This window comes from Balaenoptera musculus, chromosome 15 (genome assembly GCF_009873245.2).
Source record: "Balaenoptera musculus isolate JJ_BM4_2016_0621 chromosome 15, mBalMus1.pri.v3, whole genome shotgun sequence".
NCBI lineage: Eukaryota > Metazoa > Chordata > Mammalia > Artiodactyla > Balaenopteridae > Balaenoptera > Balaenoptera musculus.
In genome coordinates, this window is record NC_045799.1 from 83849915 (window position 1) to 83862842 (window position 12928).

Below are 12928 nucleotides of genomic sequence, written 5' to 3' on the forward strand. Positions count from 1 at the left end.
GGGCCGCGCGGGCGGCGGGCGGGGGACAGGATGCGGATGCCGGGGGGACTTCCTGTGCCGGCCCCCGCCGCCCCCGCCCCCGGCCCGGCCGCTACCCGCACGGACGCACGGCCGGCGGGTTGCACGCTCGGGCGGGCGGGCGAGCGAACGGGGACCCCGGCCCGGCCGCGGCGCCCGCCGCCCGCGGGGCCCGGCGCAGGCTGCCCGCCCGCGGGCTCCCGGCACCTGTGGCCGCCGGCGGACCCCGGCCGGGCCCGCGCTGCCCCGGGCTGAAAAGACGCCGGTGGCACCCAGCCCCGCCGACCTCGGGCCGGGCCGTCCACCGGGGCCGCCCTCGGGGCCGCCCCGCAGCCCTGGGCGCCCGCGATGGTCCCGCACGGCCGGCCCTGAGCCCCGCGCTGGTTCGGGGCTCGGCCTCCTCCAGCCCCCACCCCAGGGAGCCGACACCAACTTCTGCTCTTGAACTCCGCTCTGCCTCCTTCTTTTGGCCCAGGGCGACCTCGGCAACCAGACCGCGGCAGACCCTCCTGAGTGCCCAGAAAGGCCCCGGGGTGGCCTGGCGCCTCCCCGGCACTTTCTGGATGGAGGCGCCTCGGGAAGGTGCTGGCTGAACGCTTTGGCCTTCACCTTCCAGCCCCTGCTGACCACACCTCCCCTAGTGCAGAGGCTGCGTGAGGAGCAGGAAATGCTGTACCAGGTGAGGCCCAGTGGGTAGGACACTGGGTGAACCTAGGGACGCTTCTCTTAAAGAGGCGTTGGACTGGATTCTGCAGGGCTAGGGAGACCTGGAGTCACCCTGTTAGGAGGGGAGGGAGGACTGGACATGGGCACACCTCTGCGGGGGCCAAGGTGGACGCAGGAGAGAGGCGGGGGCCCCTCCAGACCTCAGGACTGCCTGGGCACCGGGCCAGGCAGGCAGCCCGCTAGTTCCGTGGGTCGTGGTGCCCTGGAAACCTGCCTTCCTGGGAGCTGAGGTGGCACCTGGACTGACCCACATGGCCTGGCACCGCTGGTCTGCTGGCGGCCTGGGAAGGTGGGGTGAACCCCCAGAGCAGCCTGGGAGGCAGGAGGCCAGGGAATTGAACAGACTTGTCAGTGCTTGGAAGGGGGCTAGGGGAGTGTGAGATGGACAAGTCTCTCTTTTTTCTGCAGACTTCCCCAAATGTCCCTTCTGGGAGTGCAGCTAGCCACCTTAGTATCGTCCCTCAGTGACGCGCAGCTGCACAGGCTGCCCCGGGTGTGGGGCTGAATGCGGGCCCTGCACAAAGTCTGGAGAGGCGGGATTCCTTGTGCAGGCGAACGGGCTGGGGATCCAAGCCTCTAGGCCACCCCTGCTCATCCCTTTCCTGGCTGTGGACCACACGGTCCTCCTTTCCAGCAGGGGTGAGCTGCCAGCTCTGGGGGGCGTCGAGGGAGTTGGTGCCCCTGGGCCTGGGGCTCACAGCACTCCCACGCACCTGAACAGCTTCCTTCCTTCCTCAGCACAGCTGGCTCCCTGGGATCTCGGTCTGACTGCCAGGATGGAGGTAGGGCCAGCAACCAAGACCTTCGTGCTGGAGCTTCGGTGTCTTGAAGATGGGGGCTCAGGGCCTGACACCCTCTCAGGTGAGGGGCTGGGGGGGTGGCCTCTGACCTCCTAAACCAGGAGATGGTCCTTAGGTCCCCAGCGAGGATCCTTTGACGGAGCCCAGGCCTGCCACAGCTGGGAGGGAGCCCTGAATGGTGGCGGGCAGCCTGCTGTCCGGAGGGGCGCCCACCTGGCAGTTTCGGGGTGTGGAGGGCAGGCTGCACCCACTCACATCAGCAGGTTCACCTCGAGAGAGCAGTGGCTCTCTCAGGCTGCAGTCTTGCTGGTGAGGGCTGCTTGGCAGCGCAGATGTTCTCAGCCCCTGCCCCGGACCTGGATAAGTGCTGGCTGGGACCCTCTGCTGTTTCCCCAGGGCTCACACAGCCTCCATTTTCCTCCCTCTTGTCCCTGGCTCCAGACTCAAGGTCCCAGATTGAATTCAGCGGCAGAGGGGCCCTCTTGTCATTGGCCGCGTGGCTTTTCTTTGGCCTCTGACCTCGTCCACTTTTCCTTGACCTCTGCTTCCATCCAGCTTTCTCCCCTCTTGCCCAGAGGCAACTGTGGCCCTGCAGAACCTTCCAAGACCCTGTCTCTCTCTGGGACCTGCTCTGGGCGAATCTTCCATGGTGGCCACACTCGTGGGACTCGAGTCCCTACTCTGGGCTTCGAGGGTGCTGAGTGAGGGGCTGGGGCAGGGTTGAACAGAGCATGAAAAGGACCAAGGGAACTGGAGGGGGTTGGATGGGGATGTGTGGACTTAACTAGGACTCTTTTGGCTTTTTTTTTTTTTTTTTTGCCCATGCTGCGCAGCTTGCAAGATCTTAGTTCCCTGACCAGGTATTGAACCCGCACCCTCAGCAGTGAAAGCTCCGAGTCCTAACCACTGGGCCGCCAGGGAATTCCCAGGACTCTTTTGGCTTAAATATTTAACTGACAAAAATCTCACGAGAGCAGACACATCAGGTGACACTTAAGTATACGTTTACTACAACATTGTTGTTAACAATGTTTAAAATGCCATAAGAAGTCGGGAGTGGCCGTATGGTCAAGCACTGTCCTAGAAATGAGAGGACCCACACAGAGGTGTGATGTGTCCCTGCTGCCCCCAGAGGTGGTGGGAGAAGGGAGTGTCCATGTGACCTTCGATTTGCCGAGAAAACAGGTTTTCATGGCTGTCTTCCCTCCCTTCCCGCATACTCCCACCTGGTGTGAGTGTATAGGAAAAATGCATTCATTGATCCATTAGTCTAAGCAAAGGTTATTGGGAATAGTTTCCTAAAAGGGAATTATTTACATGTAGATATCCCTTGGCTTTATTAATTCAATATACTCCTGGAAAAGTAGCCAGAAAACAAAATTTACAAAATCAAACCTCTACTTTCCATTACAAAATTGAAAAGATGATATTGTAGGAAGAACAGATGTTGAAATCAGACTTGGGAATGGAGAAAGACTCTTCGGATTTTCTGATAACACAGCAGGAATGCTCAAAGTGAGAAACTGCGTGTGGGTTTTGTGAAACAGCAACGGAATGAGTCCTGTTTAGCTGAGCTTACACTACGTCCTGTACCGTGCTGGGGCTGTACATTTATCCCCTCTAATTCTCACGATTTCCCTGAAAGGGATTTGTCTCCTTTAGCAGATGGGGAAATTCAGGTTCCCAGAGGTTAAGTAATTGGCCAGTTGCCATGTTGACTTGGGGCTGTGAGTTGGTCCTTTCCATCCCAGAATAACAATCTAAAACACTTCCAGCCTAAGGACTGTTTCAGATGGAGCTAGTTATAGCCTCAGTATTTCCAAACTGTTTGTTAGTTTTCAAACCCATTCCAAACCCACAGGGAGAGGAATTTTTCAAGCACCTGCTAGGGGTAATGTCAGGGCTCTTCCTGCTTCACTCATTAAGCTGTTGGTGTGGGTGTCCCTAAGCTATGTTACAGACAAGGAGGGCCCTGAACCTGCAGGAGGTTAGACAGCTGCTAACTGGTAGAGTTTTTCTGAACTGAGGACTTCCGACCTGGAAACCTCGCGTTCTCTCTGACACTTTGGTGACATTTAGAAACTGCTGCAGAAACACTTCCAGGCAGCCTTACAGAAATTCTTTATTATGTACAGAGAAGGTGAGTTCCATTTATTTGAGGTGTGACCTTAACTGAGGTCTGAGTTCAGCATGGGCTTGTGGCTTAGCCGTGGGAATGGCTGCTTCACTGTTTCCTACTGGATGGCAGTTAAGCCCGAAGGACTTCTCAGGGAGTGGTGTTGGGGAGCCGCAGGCACCCACGGTGGTGTCACTGCCAAGGTCTAAGGCATGGAGCCTGTGTGGAAGAAGGCCCAGAGGAGAGGTCAGGGGGCTGGGGTCCAGAGTGATGTGACCAGCTGTCCCTGGGGCACATTTCCAAGCCAACTCTGCACCTCTGGGCATTTCCGTTTCTACCATGCCGCCATTGTCACTTGGTCCAGTGTTTTGGGGTCCCTGCTGAGGCCTCGGGAGTGTATCGTAGAGTGACTGTACACGGGGCAGGGTAAGGGGGGAGATCCTGGGAGTCTGGATCGGAGAGCTGCCTGTAGATCTTTCTCTCCTGGCTTCCTGCCATTTCCACTACAGGTGGCAGCGGTGGGAGTGAGAGTCAGGAGGAGGAAGAGGCTCAGGAGAGGAACAGCAGCCCACCGCGGCCAGCAGTCTCAGCCCCGACGGGGGCCGGTGCAACCGCTGAGGGAGCCCCGCCAGAACAGCAGGAGTTGCAACCCCAACAGTTAGAACAGCAGCCAGAGCTGCAGCAGCAGCCACAGCAGGAGCAGCTGCAACAGCTGCAGCCACGAGACCAAGTGTCAGGACATCAGCCAAACTTGCAGCAGCAACAGCAGCAGCAAGACGGGCAAGAGCAGCCGCCTCGACCACAGCCGGGAAAACCCCAATCTGTGCAACAGGAGCCACTGAAACCACAGCTGCAGCTGATGCAACAGCAGAAACAGTTACAAGAGCAGCACAGGCAAGAGCACCAGCTGTCACAGCAACAGCAGGAACAGTTCCAGCAGCAGCAAGATGGGCAACAGCAGCTGCCTCGACAGCAGCCAGAACTACAGGAAAATCCCCAATCTGTGCAATATGAGCAGCGGAAACCACAGCCGCAGCGGCTGCAACAGCAGGAACAATCACAGGAGCGGCAAGTGCAAGAACAGCAGCTGTCACAGCAACAGCGGGAACAGTTACAATCTCAGCAGCTGCCACCACAACAGCAGCAGTTGCAACAGCAGTTACAGCAGGAACAGTCACAGCTGCAGCAGCAGGAACAGTTACAGCAACAGCAGACACGGTTACAACCACAGCAGGAACAGTTACAGCAACAGCAGACACAGTTACAACCACAGCAGGAACAGTTACAGCTGCAGCAGCAGCAACAGTTACAGCTGCAGCAGCAACAGTTACAGCAGCAGCAGCAGCTGCAGCAGCAACAGTTACAGCTGCAGCAGCAGGAACAGTTGCAGCAGCTGCAGCAGCAACAGTTGCAGCAGCAGCGGCTGTTGCAGCAGCAGCAAGAACAGTTACAGCAGCAGCTGTTGCAGCAGCAGCAAGAGCAGTTGCAGCTATTGCAGCAGCAGCAAGAACAGTTACAGCAGCAGCTGTTGCAGCAGCAGCAGTTACAGCAGCAGCAGCTGCTGCAGCAGCAGCAAGAACAGTTGCAGCAGCAGCAGCTGCAGCCCCGGCCACTGGAGCCGGAGGAGGAGGAGGAAGAGGTGGAGCTGGAGCTCCTGCCGGTGGACCTGGGGTCGGAGCAGGAGCTGGCGCGGCAGCAGGAGCTGGAGCGGCAGCAGGAACAGCGGCAGCTGCAGCTCAAACTGCAGGAGCAACTGCAGCAGCTGGAGAAGCAGCTGGAGCAGCAGGAGGTGCAGCTGGAGCTGAGCCCGGTGGAGCTGGGGGCCCCGCCGCCGGAGCTGCAGCTGGAGCTGACCCCCGTGCCGCCGGAGCTGCAGCTGGAGCTGGTGCCCGCCGCGGGGGGCGGCGCTGCCGCCGTCCCGGGGACGCCCGCCGCGGTCGTGGTGGCGCCCCCGGGCTACGTGGTGCTGCAGGAGCTCATGGTGCTGCCGGCCGTGTCGGCGCCCTCGGTGGTGGCCATCCCGGGCCCGGCGGGCAGCGCGGCCCTGACGCCGGCCCGGCAGCGGCGGCGGCGGCGCGCCCGGGACCGGCCGACCATCTGCGGGGAGTGCGGCAAGGGCTTCAGCCGCAGCACGGACCTGGTGCGGCACCAGGCCACGCACACGGGCGAGCGGCCGCACCGCTGCGGCGAGTGCGGCAAGAGCTTCTCGCAGCACTCGAATCTGGTAACGCACCAGCGCATCCACACGGGCGAGAAGCCCTACGCGTGCCCGTACTGCGCCAAGCGCTTCAGCGAGAGCTCGGCGCTCGTGCAGCACCAACGCACGCACACGGGCGAGCGGCCCTACGCCTGCGGCGACTGCGGCAAGCGCTTCAGCGTCTCGTCCAACCTGCTGCGCCACCGCCGCACGCACTCGGGCGAGCGGCCTTACGTGTGCGAGGACTGCGGCGAGCGCTTCCGCCACAAGGTGCAGATCCGCCGCCACGAGCGCCAGCTGCACGGCGCCGGGCGCTCCCGGGGCCTGGGCCTGCTCCGCGGCGCGCGCGCGGCCGCCGGCGGGGCCCCGCGCGCCGAGCAGGCTGCGGACAAGGCGCCGTGACCCCGGGCGGGGGCCGAGGTCGGGGAGGGCGCCGCTTCCCCTTGCTCCCCACCCGGGAAGCGCCGCGCCCGCTAGGACGTCTTGACCCAGTTCCGGGGTCTCGGGACGTCCTGGAATATCGCCGGGAAAAGGCTGCCATCCTTCTCCCGGGTCAACTGAGTGGTCGGACGGGTTCACCCTCAGAAACACTCCGCAGGAGAAAGTCGACGAGGCTAAAACAGCACGGATGTTGCACATCAGTACAAACAGCACACGGTTCAAATTCGGCATCGGGTACCGATGGGTGAGAAGTCGGTCAGGGAAGCCTCCCTGGGAAAATTGGACTTACTGGAGATGAGAGCCGCAGGGGAAAAATTCCAATGACAAGACGAGACAGTGGGTGACGTTCGACAGAGCTCGAACACTGACCAGGAAGTCCGATATACGTGGTACAACGCACGTGAAAAGGATTTGGTCCTGGTGAAAATTATTTCATGGGAAAAAAAGGAAATGTATCTGCACTACGTAGAAAACTGATCAAGGCATTAAATTGTCCTCAATGGCATTTGCCTTGAAAATACTTCCTAGAATGAAAATTCATCAGGGTGGATAAAATCCTGATTAAAATGTTTGTGTTCATAAACACAGGGTCCGAGTGTCCGCTGGGTCAATGTGCAAACGCCAGGAAGTCCACTCTGGCCGAAGGTGAAACCTTCCCTCCAGGGCCACCCAGGCAAGCCTCAGGCTGGCTCTAGGCCTCTTTGCTGCCGTGTTCCCATGCCCGCAGCCACTCCCTAATGCCTCTCGAATAGAAGCCTGGGGCTGAAGCAGAGGGCATTCTGGGAGTGCTGTCCAAGGTCCTAAGGGGTGGTCCCTCCATCCTTCCCAAAGAGCTCCGGGTAGCCCCACGCTAGCCTCCCTTCTCAGATGCCCGTCCAGGGACTGAGGCTCTGGGGTCGGGGCCTTGAGACGCAGGGGCAGGTTCTCCCGGGCCAGGGCAGAGGGCTGGCCTGAGTAGACCCTGCCTCATCGCCGGGAGTCAGAGGGAGAATGTCAGGGACAAGGATTGGAGGCAACAGAAATGCTCTTTATGACAATTTTGTAAACATCTGGGGCTCAGTCAAAGCAGCAGCAATCATGATGCCTTGTGGGAAGGCAGGATGATGCCAGGGGCGGGGGGCACCTGCCACCTCAGGCCCCCAAGCCCTTCCTGCTCTCGACTCCCCCGTGCAGCTCCTTAGATGCTGCCCTGCTGTCCTTCCTGCTTCTCCTTTACTAACAGAGCCTGCTACGTTTTACAGATGTGTTGGTAAGTGAGAAACAAACAATGAAAAATAAATAAAAATGAGGAAATACCTTGTCCTGCCTGTGTTTTCACCTCTGGGTTGTATGGGGCTTCGTTTCTCTGGCACATTTTCCTGGTCGCTCTAGAAGCAAGGGACTCAGTATTCAGGCCCGTGTCCAGTGCTCCTCACCCTACAGCCTTCCTTCTAGCCTGAGACCCTTGGTGGGGGATGGGCTCATTCAGTAAAACCCTCCTGGGAGCAATGAGGACCAGAGAGCGGACGCTGGAGGAAGGCGGTTTTGGCGTCTCCATGGCCTTAATAAATCACTCACACGTAGACCCTGTTTCAAGGTCTGCTCCTGGGGAGCCCACCTTAAGACTGACGGTGTTGACAGCGGTCTTAGCAAGTGGAGTCTAAAGTGGGGACCCTGGGCTTGGACCACTCGCCCATTGTAGCAACAGGGGCCCCCTTGTGGATGGTGACCCCTGGCCACTATACTGATGGACAGGACAGGATACCAGGTGAGAGGGGATGCCCCAGCTCATGCGGTATCTCGAGCACTTCAGAGATGTGAGAAATGGTTATTATAGGTACTGTGGAATTGGTTGGTTTTGCTGAGCACCATTAAAGCCATGATGAGGGTACAAGAGAGGCTCGGGACCACAGTTATCAACTGAAGGCACAGAGAGACCATCAGAAGGCCTCCATGCAGTATTTAAAGGGACTCAGTTCTTTCTGCCAAGCGTCGACTACCAAGGACTAAGCACAAGGCGTAATGCAAGAGTAGTGAAGCTTCTGGCTTGCATTGGGGTATCTGGGCAACGACCTTGAGAACACCAAGCCCCAACATTCCCCTCAACTCTGGGCAGCAGATGTGACCCGATTTCCCTTGCTAGAAACACCAGCTGTGCCTCTTACCTTGTCCAGAGACCATGCAGAGGTCTGGTTGAGGCAGATGTCTTTCAAGACAATACTTGCCCTCCTATAATGAGGTTCTAGGCCCGGCGCGGCCTGGCTGGGGCAGCGCTGGCTCCGCCAAGGAAGGGAAGGGATTATTCACCAAAGGACCTGCAAGTCCTGGCTAATACCTACCGGCGGGAACAATGGAAGCACACCTAGGAGTGGATCTGGAGGTTGAGGGGCTGGGAGTGGGTGGCATATTAGCCTGGAGATTGAGACACACCTCTGTGTCCCCCTGGGTAGTGCCCTGGCAAGGGCACCTGGAGCTGGTCCTACTGCTCTGCTCAAATGACCACTGGAAGCTTGGACATGACGATGGTCCACAATAAGTGAGCTGGGGTTGCCAGGACTGCCTGGGCAGAGTGTTGAGTTAAAGTATCGGAAGTCTGGAGAAAATAGATGTTTTATTCCAAAGAACCCATTGTTGACTATGCTCTGGGAGAGCCCAGAGGACCTTCCCTCCCCGAGGAGATGAGCAATGTGCAGGTGAGAAGGCACTGGCTTCATTCAGGAGCTGGGCAGAGGCTGCTGTCTGTAGACCTGGGCTGGCATTAGAAGTGCCTTCACGGGGCTTCCCTGGTGGCGCAGTGGTTGGGGGTCTGCCTGCCGGTGCAGGGGACACGGGTTCGAGCCCTGGTCTGGGGGGATCCCACATGCCGCGGAGCAACTGGGCCCGTGAGCCACAACTACTGAGCCTGCGCGTCTGGAGCCTGTGCTCCGCAACAAGAGAGGCCGCGATGGTGAGAGGCCCGCGCACCGCGATGAAGAGTGGCCCCCGCCTGCCACAACTGGAGAAGGCCCTCGCGCAGAGACGAAGACCCAATGCAGCCATAAATAAATAAATAAAAGAACGTGAATTTCTTTAAAAAAAAAGAAACCCTGCGAGAGGGTTTCTAAAAGCCCTTTATTTAAAAAAAAAAAAAAAAAAAGAAGTGCCTTCACGGAACTGGACTCTCTCTCGTGTCAACAGGGTGGCAGCATCCTTGGAGTGGCAGCGACCAGCTGTAATGCTTAACTACCAGGACAAGGCGGACGTAGTTACTGGAACGGGCAGTAAGCTTGGGACGGTGACCAGAAGGCCCAGGCCTGAAGGGATCCATGGTGATGGGTAGCAGACAACGGTGTTCCCAGGGGCAAGACGGGTGAACAGCCAACTAGGCTATTGCTTGATTTATATTAAAAAAAAAAAAAAAGTGGTGACCTTGAAGGCCAATGTCAGCTTCCCCAGTGGAAAGTCACAATCTCTTTCCCAGTTCCTAGATCTGAGCCAGTTCTGAGCCAGAGCCCACTGATCACCGGAGAAGCCGGTCCCCTGGGGAAGGACTTTACGATGCAACAGTTCCCAGTATTCGTATAGAGTAGTGTTTCCTTGGTCCTTCCCCCAAATAGACCTGGGTCCATTTCCCTGAGCAACCATTCACTGAGAGGACAAGGGTATCCAGATCTTTCAAGCAAGGGCTCTGGCCCCTTGGGGGTAAAGTTCTGAGTAACCCCATCAGACAAGCCACCTAGGCCAGCAGAGATGCTAAAGGCAAGGATGGGGAAGATGAGAAGCATCAGCTGGGGCCTCAGGGGCTGTACGTGACCCCACCAGCCCTTCTCCAGTCAGCGTTCTCCACCCAGAGTGGAAATCGCATGGGACGCGAGTGGATCTGTGTGGGTTCAGGAGGGCCCGGGACAGATGTTGATTCTCTGCCCACCTCTCCTTGGACGGGTCCTTACAGACATACGGTCCCCCCATCCCGCCCCACCTAGCTTCCCACAGCAGCACCTGTTGGGGAAGGGGACGGAGCTCCTAACTCTGAGGAGTGTGGGAGCGTGAAAGCCCAGCTCCCTCCTCAGGTCAGGACAAGGCTGCAGCACCACTTCTCCCCCTGAGGAGCCCTGGGATGCCATGGAAGCTTCCTTCCCTCTGTGTGGCTGTGCCTGAGCCCTCCCTCCCCCTCACTCCCCTTCCCTGTGCCGCGTCCCCCTCTCTCACCAGCTTCCCCTGGCTGCATTTCCTTGAGTAACCACTGGTGCGCAAATGGTCTTCCGTGGTCTGGTCCTGGGAAACCTCAGACAGGTGCCAAGACAGGAGGGGAGGCGAAGCTGGTGGGCGGGCGAAGGTTGTTCTGGCGGCAGGGTGAACAGGCATCGCTGAAGAGCTCAGAACCCAGGGGGAGAGGGAGACACAATGGGATGGGCCGCGGGGACAGAGCCACGAGCTCTGCCACGGGGACCCAAGTGGCTTCACGGGAGAAGTCTTCCTGGGTCAGAAGGTGTCTTTTTGGTTTTTGTTGTTGTTGTTTTCTGGCCACGCAGCATGTGGGATCTTAGTTCCCCAACCAATTCCACGCCCCCTGCAGTGGAAGCTTGGAGTCTTAACTGCTGGACCGCCAGGGAAGTCCCAGAAGGTGTTTGCAAGGTGAGGGCTGGAGGGACAGCGGGGCTGGCTGTGGGGTGGGAAGCATCCAGACGGAAGTCACGCTGTGTGTGTAGGATCAGAGCCGGAGAAGCTCTGGATGTGGTTAGGAATGAGGAACTGCAAGGGTTTCCCGAGGGCCAGACGGAGGTGCTATGGGAGACAGTTGTTGGGCTGAGGGGGTGGGCTGGGCAGGGCTACAGTTTGTGGAATCACATGATTTTCAAGCCAAGAAGCTTATATTTAACCCTATGGATCAGGTTTCCCATACCTTGGACACTGGCATATTGTATCTAGTATATTCACCTGTACTGCCATTGTCTTAATATTTGTCTTAAATGACTGATTTTGTTCTTAAACAGATGTATGTAAAATGGGAACTGGGTTTCACCAGTACAGATGGAAGGCCAGTGGGGCAGCTCTGTGTGTCAGCTGGGCTGAGCCAACCACGTTTCCCAGAATCCCCTTTTCTGTCTCTGGTTAAGGAGGCCACACTCGGGGGCCTGCTGGGGGCAAAGAGAACACACACTGGGTGTGCAAGAAAGCAGTTCTAAATACAGTTACAACCACGTGACCCGCTGCACAAACCAGGGCTGTAATAGTTCTCAGCGTTCCGCCCTTATTTTGATGTGAATCTGTTCATTTACATATTAACCATTGTCTCCCTTTCCTTCTCCCATTTCTCTACCGTCTCACATAAAATACAGTCATAGTAGTTAATTTTATAGCTCAGTATTTAAGTTACAGAGAATTAAAGGTAGAAGGGAAATGACGGCACCCAAAGATGGATAAAGGGACTTTGTGTCCTCTGGGGGAAGGAGTTGGTGTGCTTTGGTTGCACGGGAGTGGTTGCACCATTGTAGGTGGACTGGTGTGTCTGCTGGTTAGGTAAGGTTTGTGGTTGTGGTTTCACACACATCTGAGGCCATGTTAGTGATGGCGCTGTGATCCATTTTCATCACATCCTCTCCCTTACGCTGTAAGAATTCCCTGTTGAACCACGGATCTCTGATGGGCTTCACAGGAAAAAAAACAACCAGTCACACTTAAAAATAGAGAGCACACGTCTGATTTTAATTCCCAACAATATAATTCCCAACAGTAGAAAACATATATATATATATACACACATACATATATATACATATATATATGTATATATCTATATCTCACATCTAAGCAATCATCTTCAGGACGTGGCATTTCCATTTATCACTGGGAGGAGATGTGTGATGCTGAGATGGGAAATTCACAAAAGTTCTGCCGTGCATCCCGGCTCCCTTGGAAGGCCACCTGCAGAGACCCCTGAGTCTCCACTGGCAGAGGCTCTTCCTGGAGTCCTGGGAGTTTGCACAGCTGTCCTCTCCCCATCTTCTATCCCAGAACCCATGGGTTTCCAGCAGCATCCTTGAAGGTGACTGCAGGGTTGAGATTGAAGGCCTCCTTACTTGTATGGACAAAACTCCACCAGGAAGCCCAGCCATGAACAATCTCGGGGGACACTCTCCTTCTGACTCCCATGCTGGGTTCTCTGCTCCACGGCTAAATGTGGGCAGGTTCCAGGGTCTGTCGGAGTCTGCTCCTTCCCTGTCCACAACCTTATACCAGGCGGCCTCGCCTAGCCCCCTGCCTTAATTACCATCCCTTTGCCCCAGACTCCCAATACGGCTCTGACTTCTCCCCAGAATTTCTCAGCATCTCTCCCACCCCTACTTGACTTCTCCATTCCAATAGCATCTTAGACTACCTAGGCCTGCCCTCTGTGCCTGCTGTCCCCGGGATGACTCCTGAGTCCTGAAGCCAGCCAAGTGTGGACCCTGGAAGGCCCATGAGCCAGGCCCTGCCACTGGGGTTCCTGCCCAATACTGATCCCCGCCTTCCCCTCTCCTAACCCTCCCCTACCTTGCTCTTGCCAGTTTCCTTCCTGAGTCCTAACCCTAACCCTAACCCTAAGTCGCGGAGGAACTCTGCTTTTCTGGGTTTATATCACATCTTGGCCGTTCTGTGCTGGCAGCCAGCTAGACCTGACTAATTCATATG

The 12928-nt window shown here is 57.1% G+C and overlaps 1 protein-coding gene across 2 annotated transcripts; it reads left to right on the top strand.

The window, feature by feature from the left end:
- The first annotated feature begins 229 nt into the window (after window positions 1–229).
- ZNF853 (zinc finger protein 853) lies at window positions 230–6381 on the top strand. 2 transcript variants are annotated; one of them, XM_036827282.1, is made up of 3 exons: window positions 230–697; window positions 1483–1605; window positions 4170–6381. In XM_036827282.1, the coding sequence occupies exons 2-3, from the start codon at window positions 1521–1523 to the stop codon at window positions 6257–6259; spliced, it is 2175 nt and encodes a 724-aa protein (XP_036683177.1). In that variant the 5' UTR covers window positions 230–697; window positions 1483–1520; the 3' UTR covers window positions 6260–6381. The 2 variants fall into 2 exon arrangements, with proteins under 2 accessions (XP_036683177.1, XP_036683176.1); XM_036827281.1 differs by having other exon boundaries at window positions 1488–1605.
- The last annotated feature ends 6547 nt before the right edge of the window (window positions 6382–12928 follow it).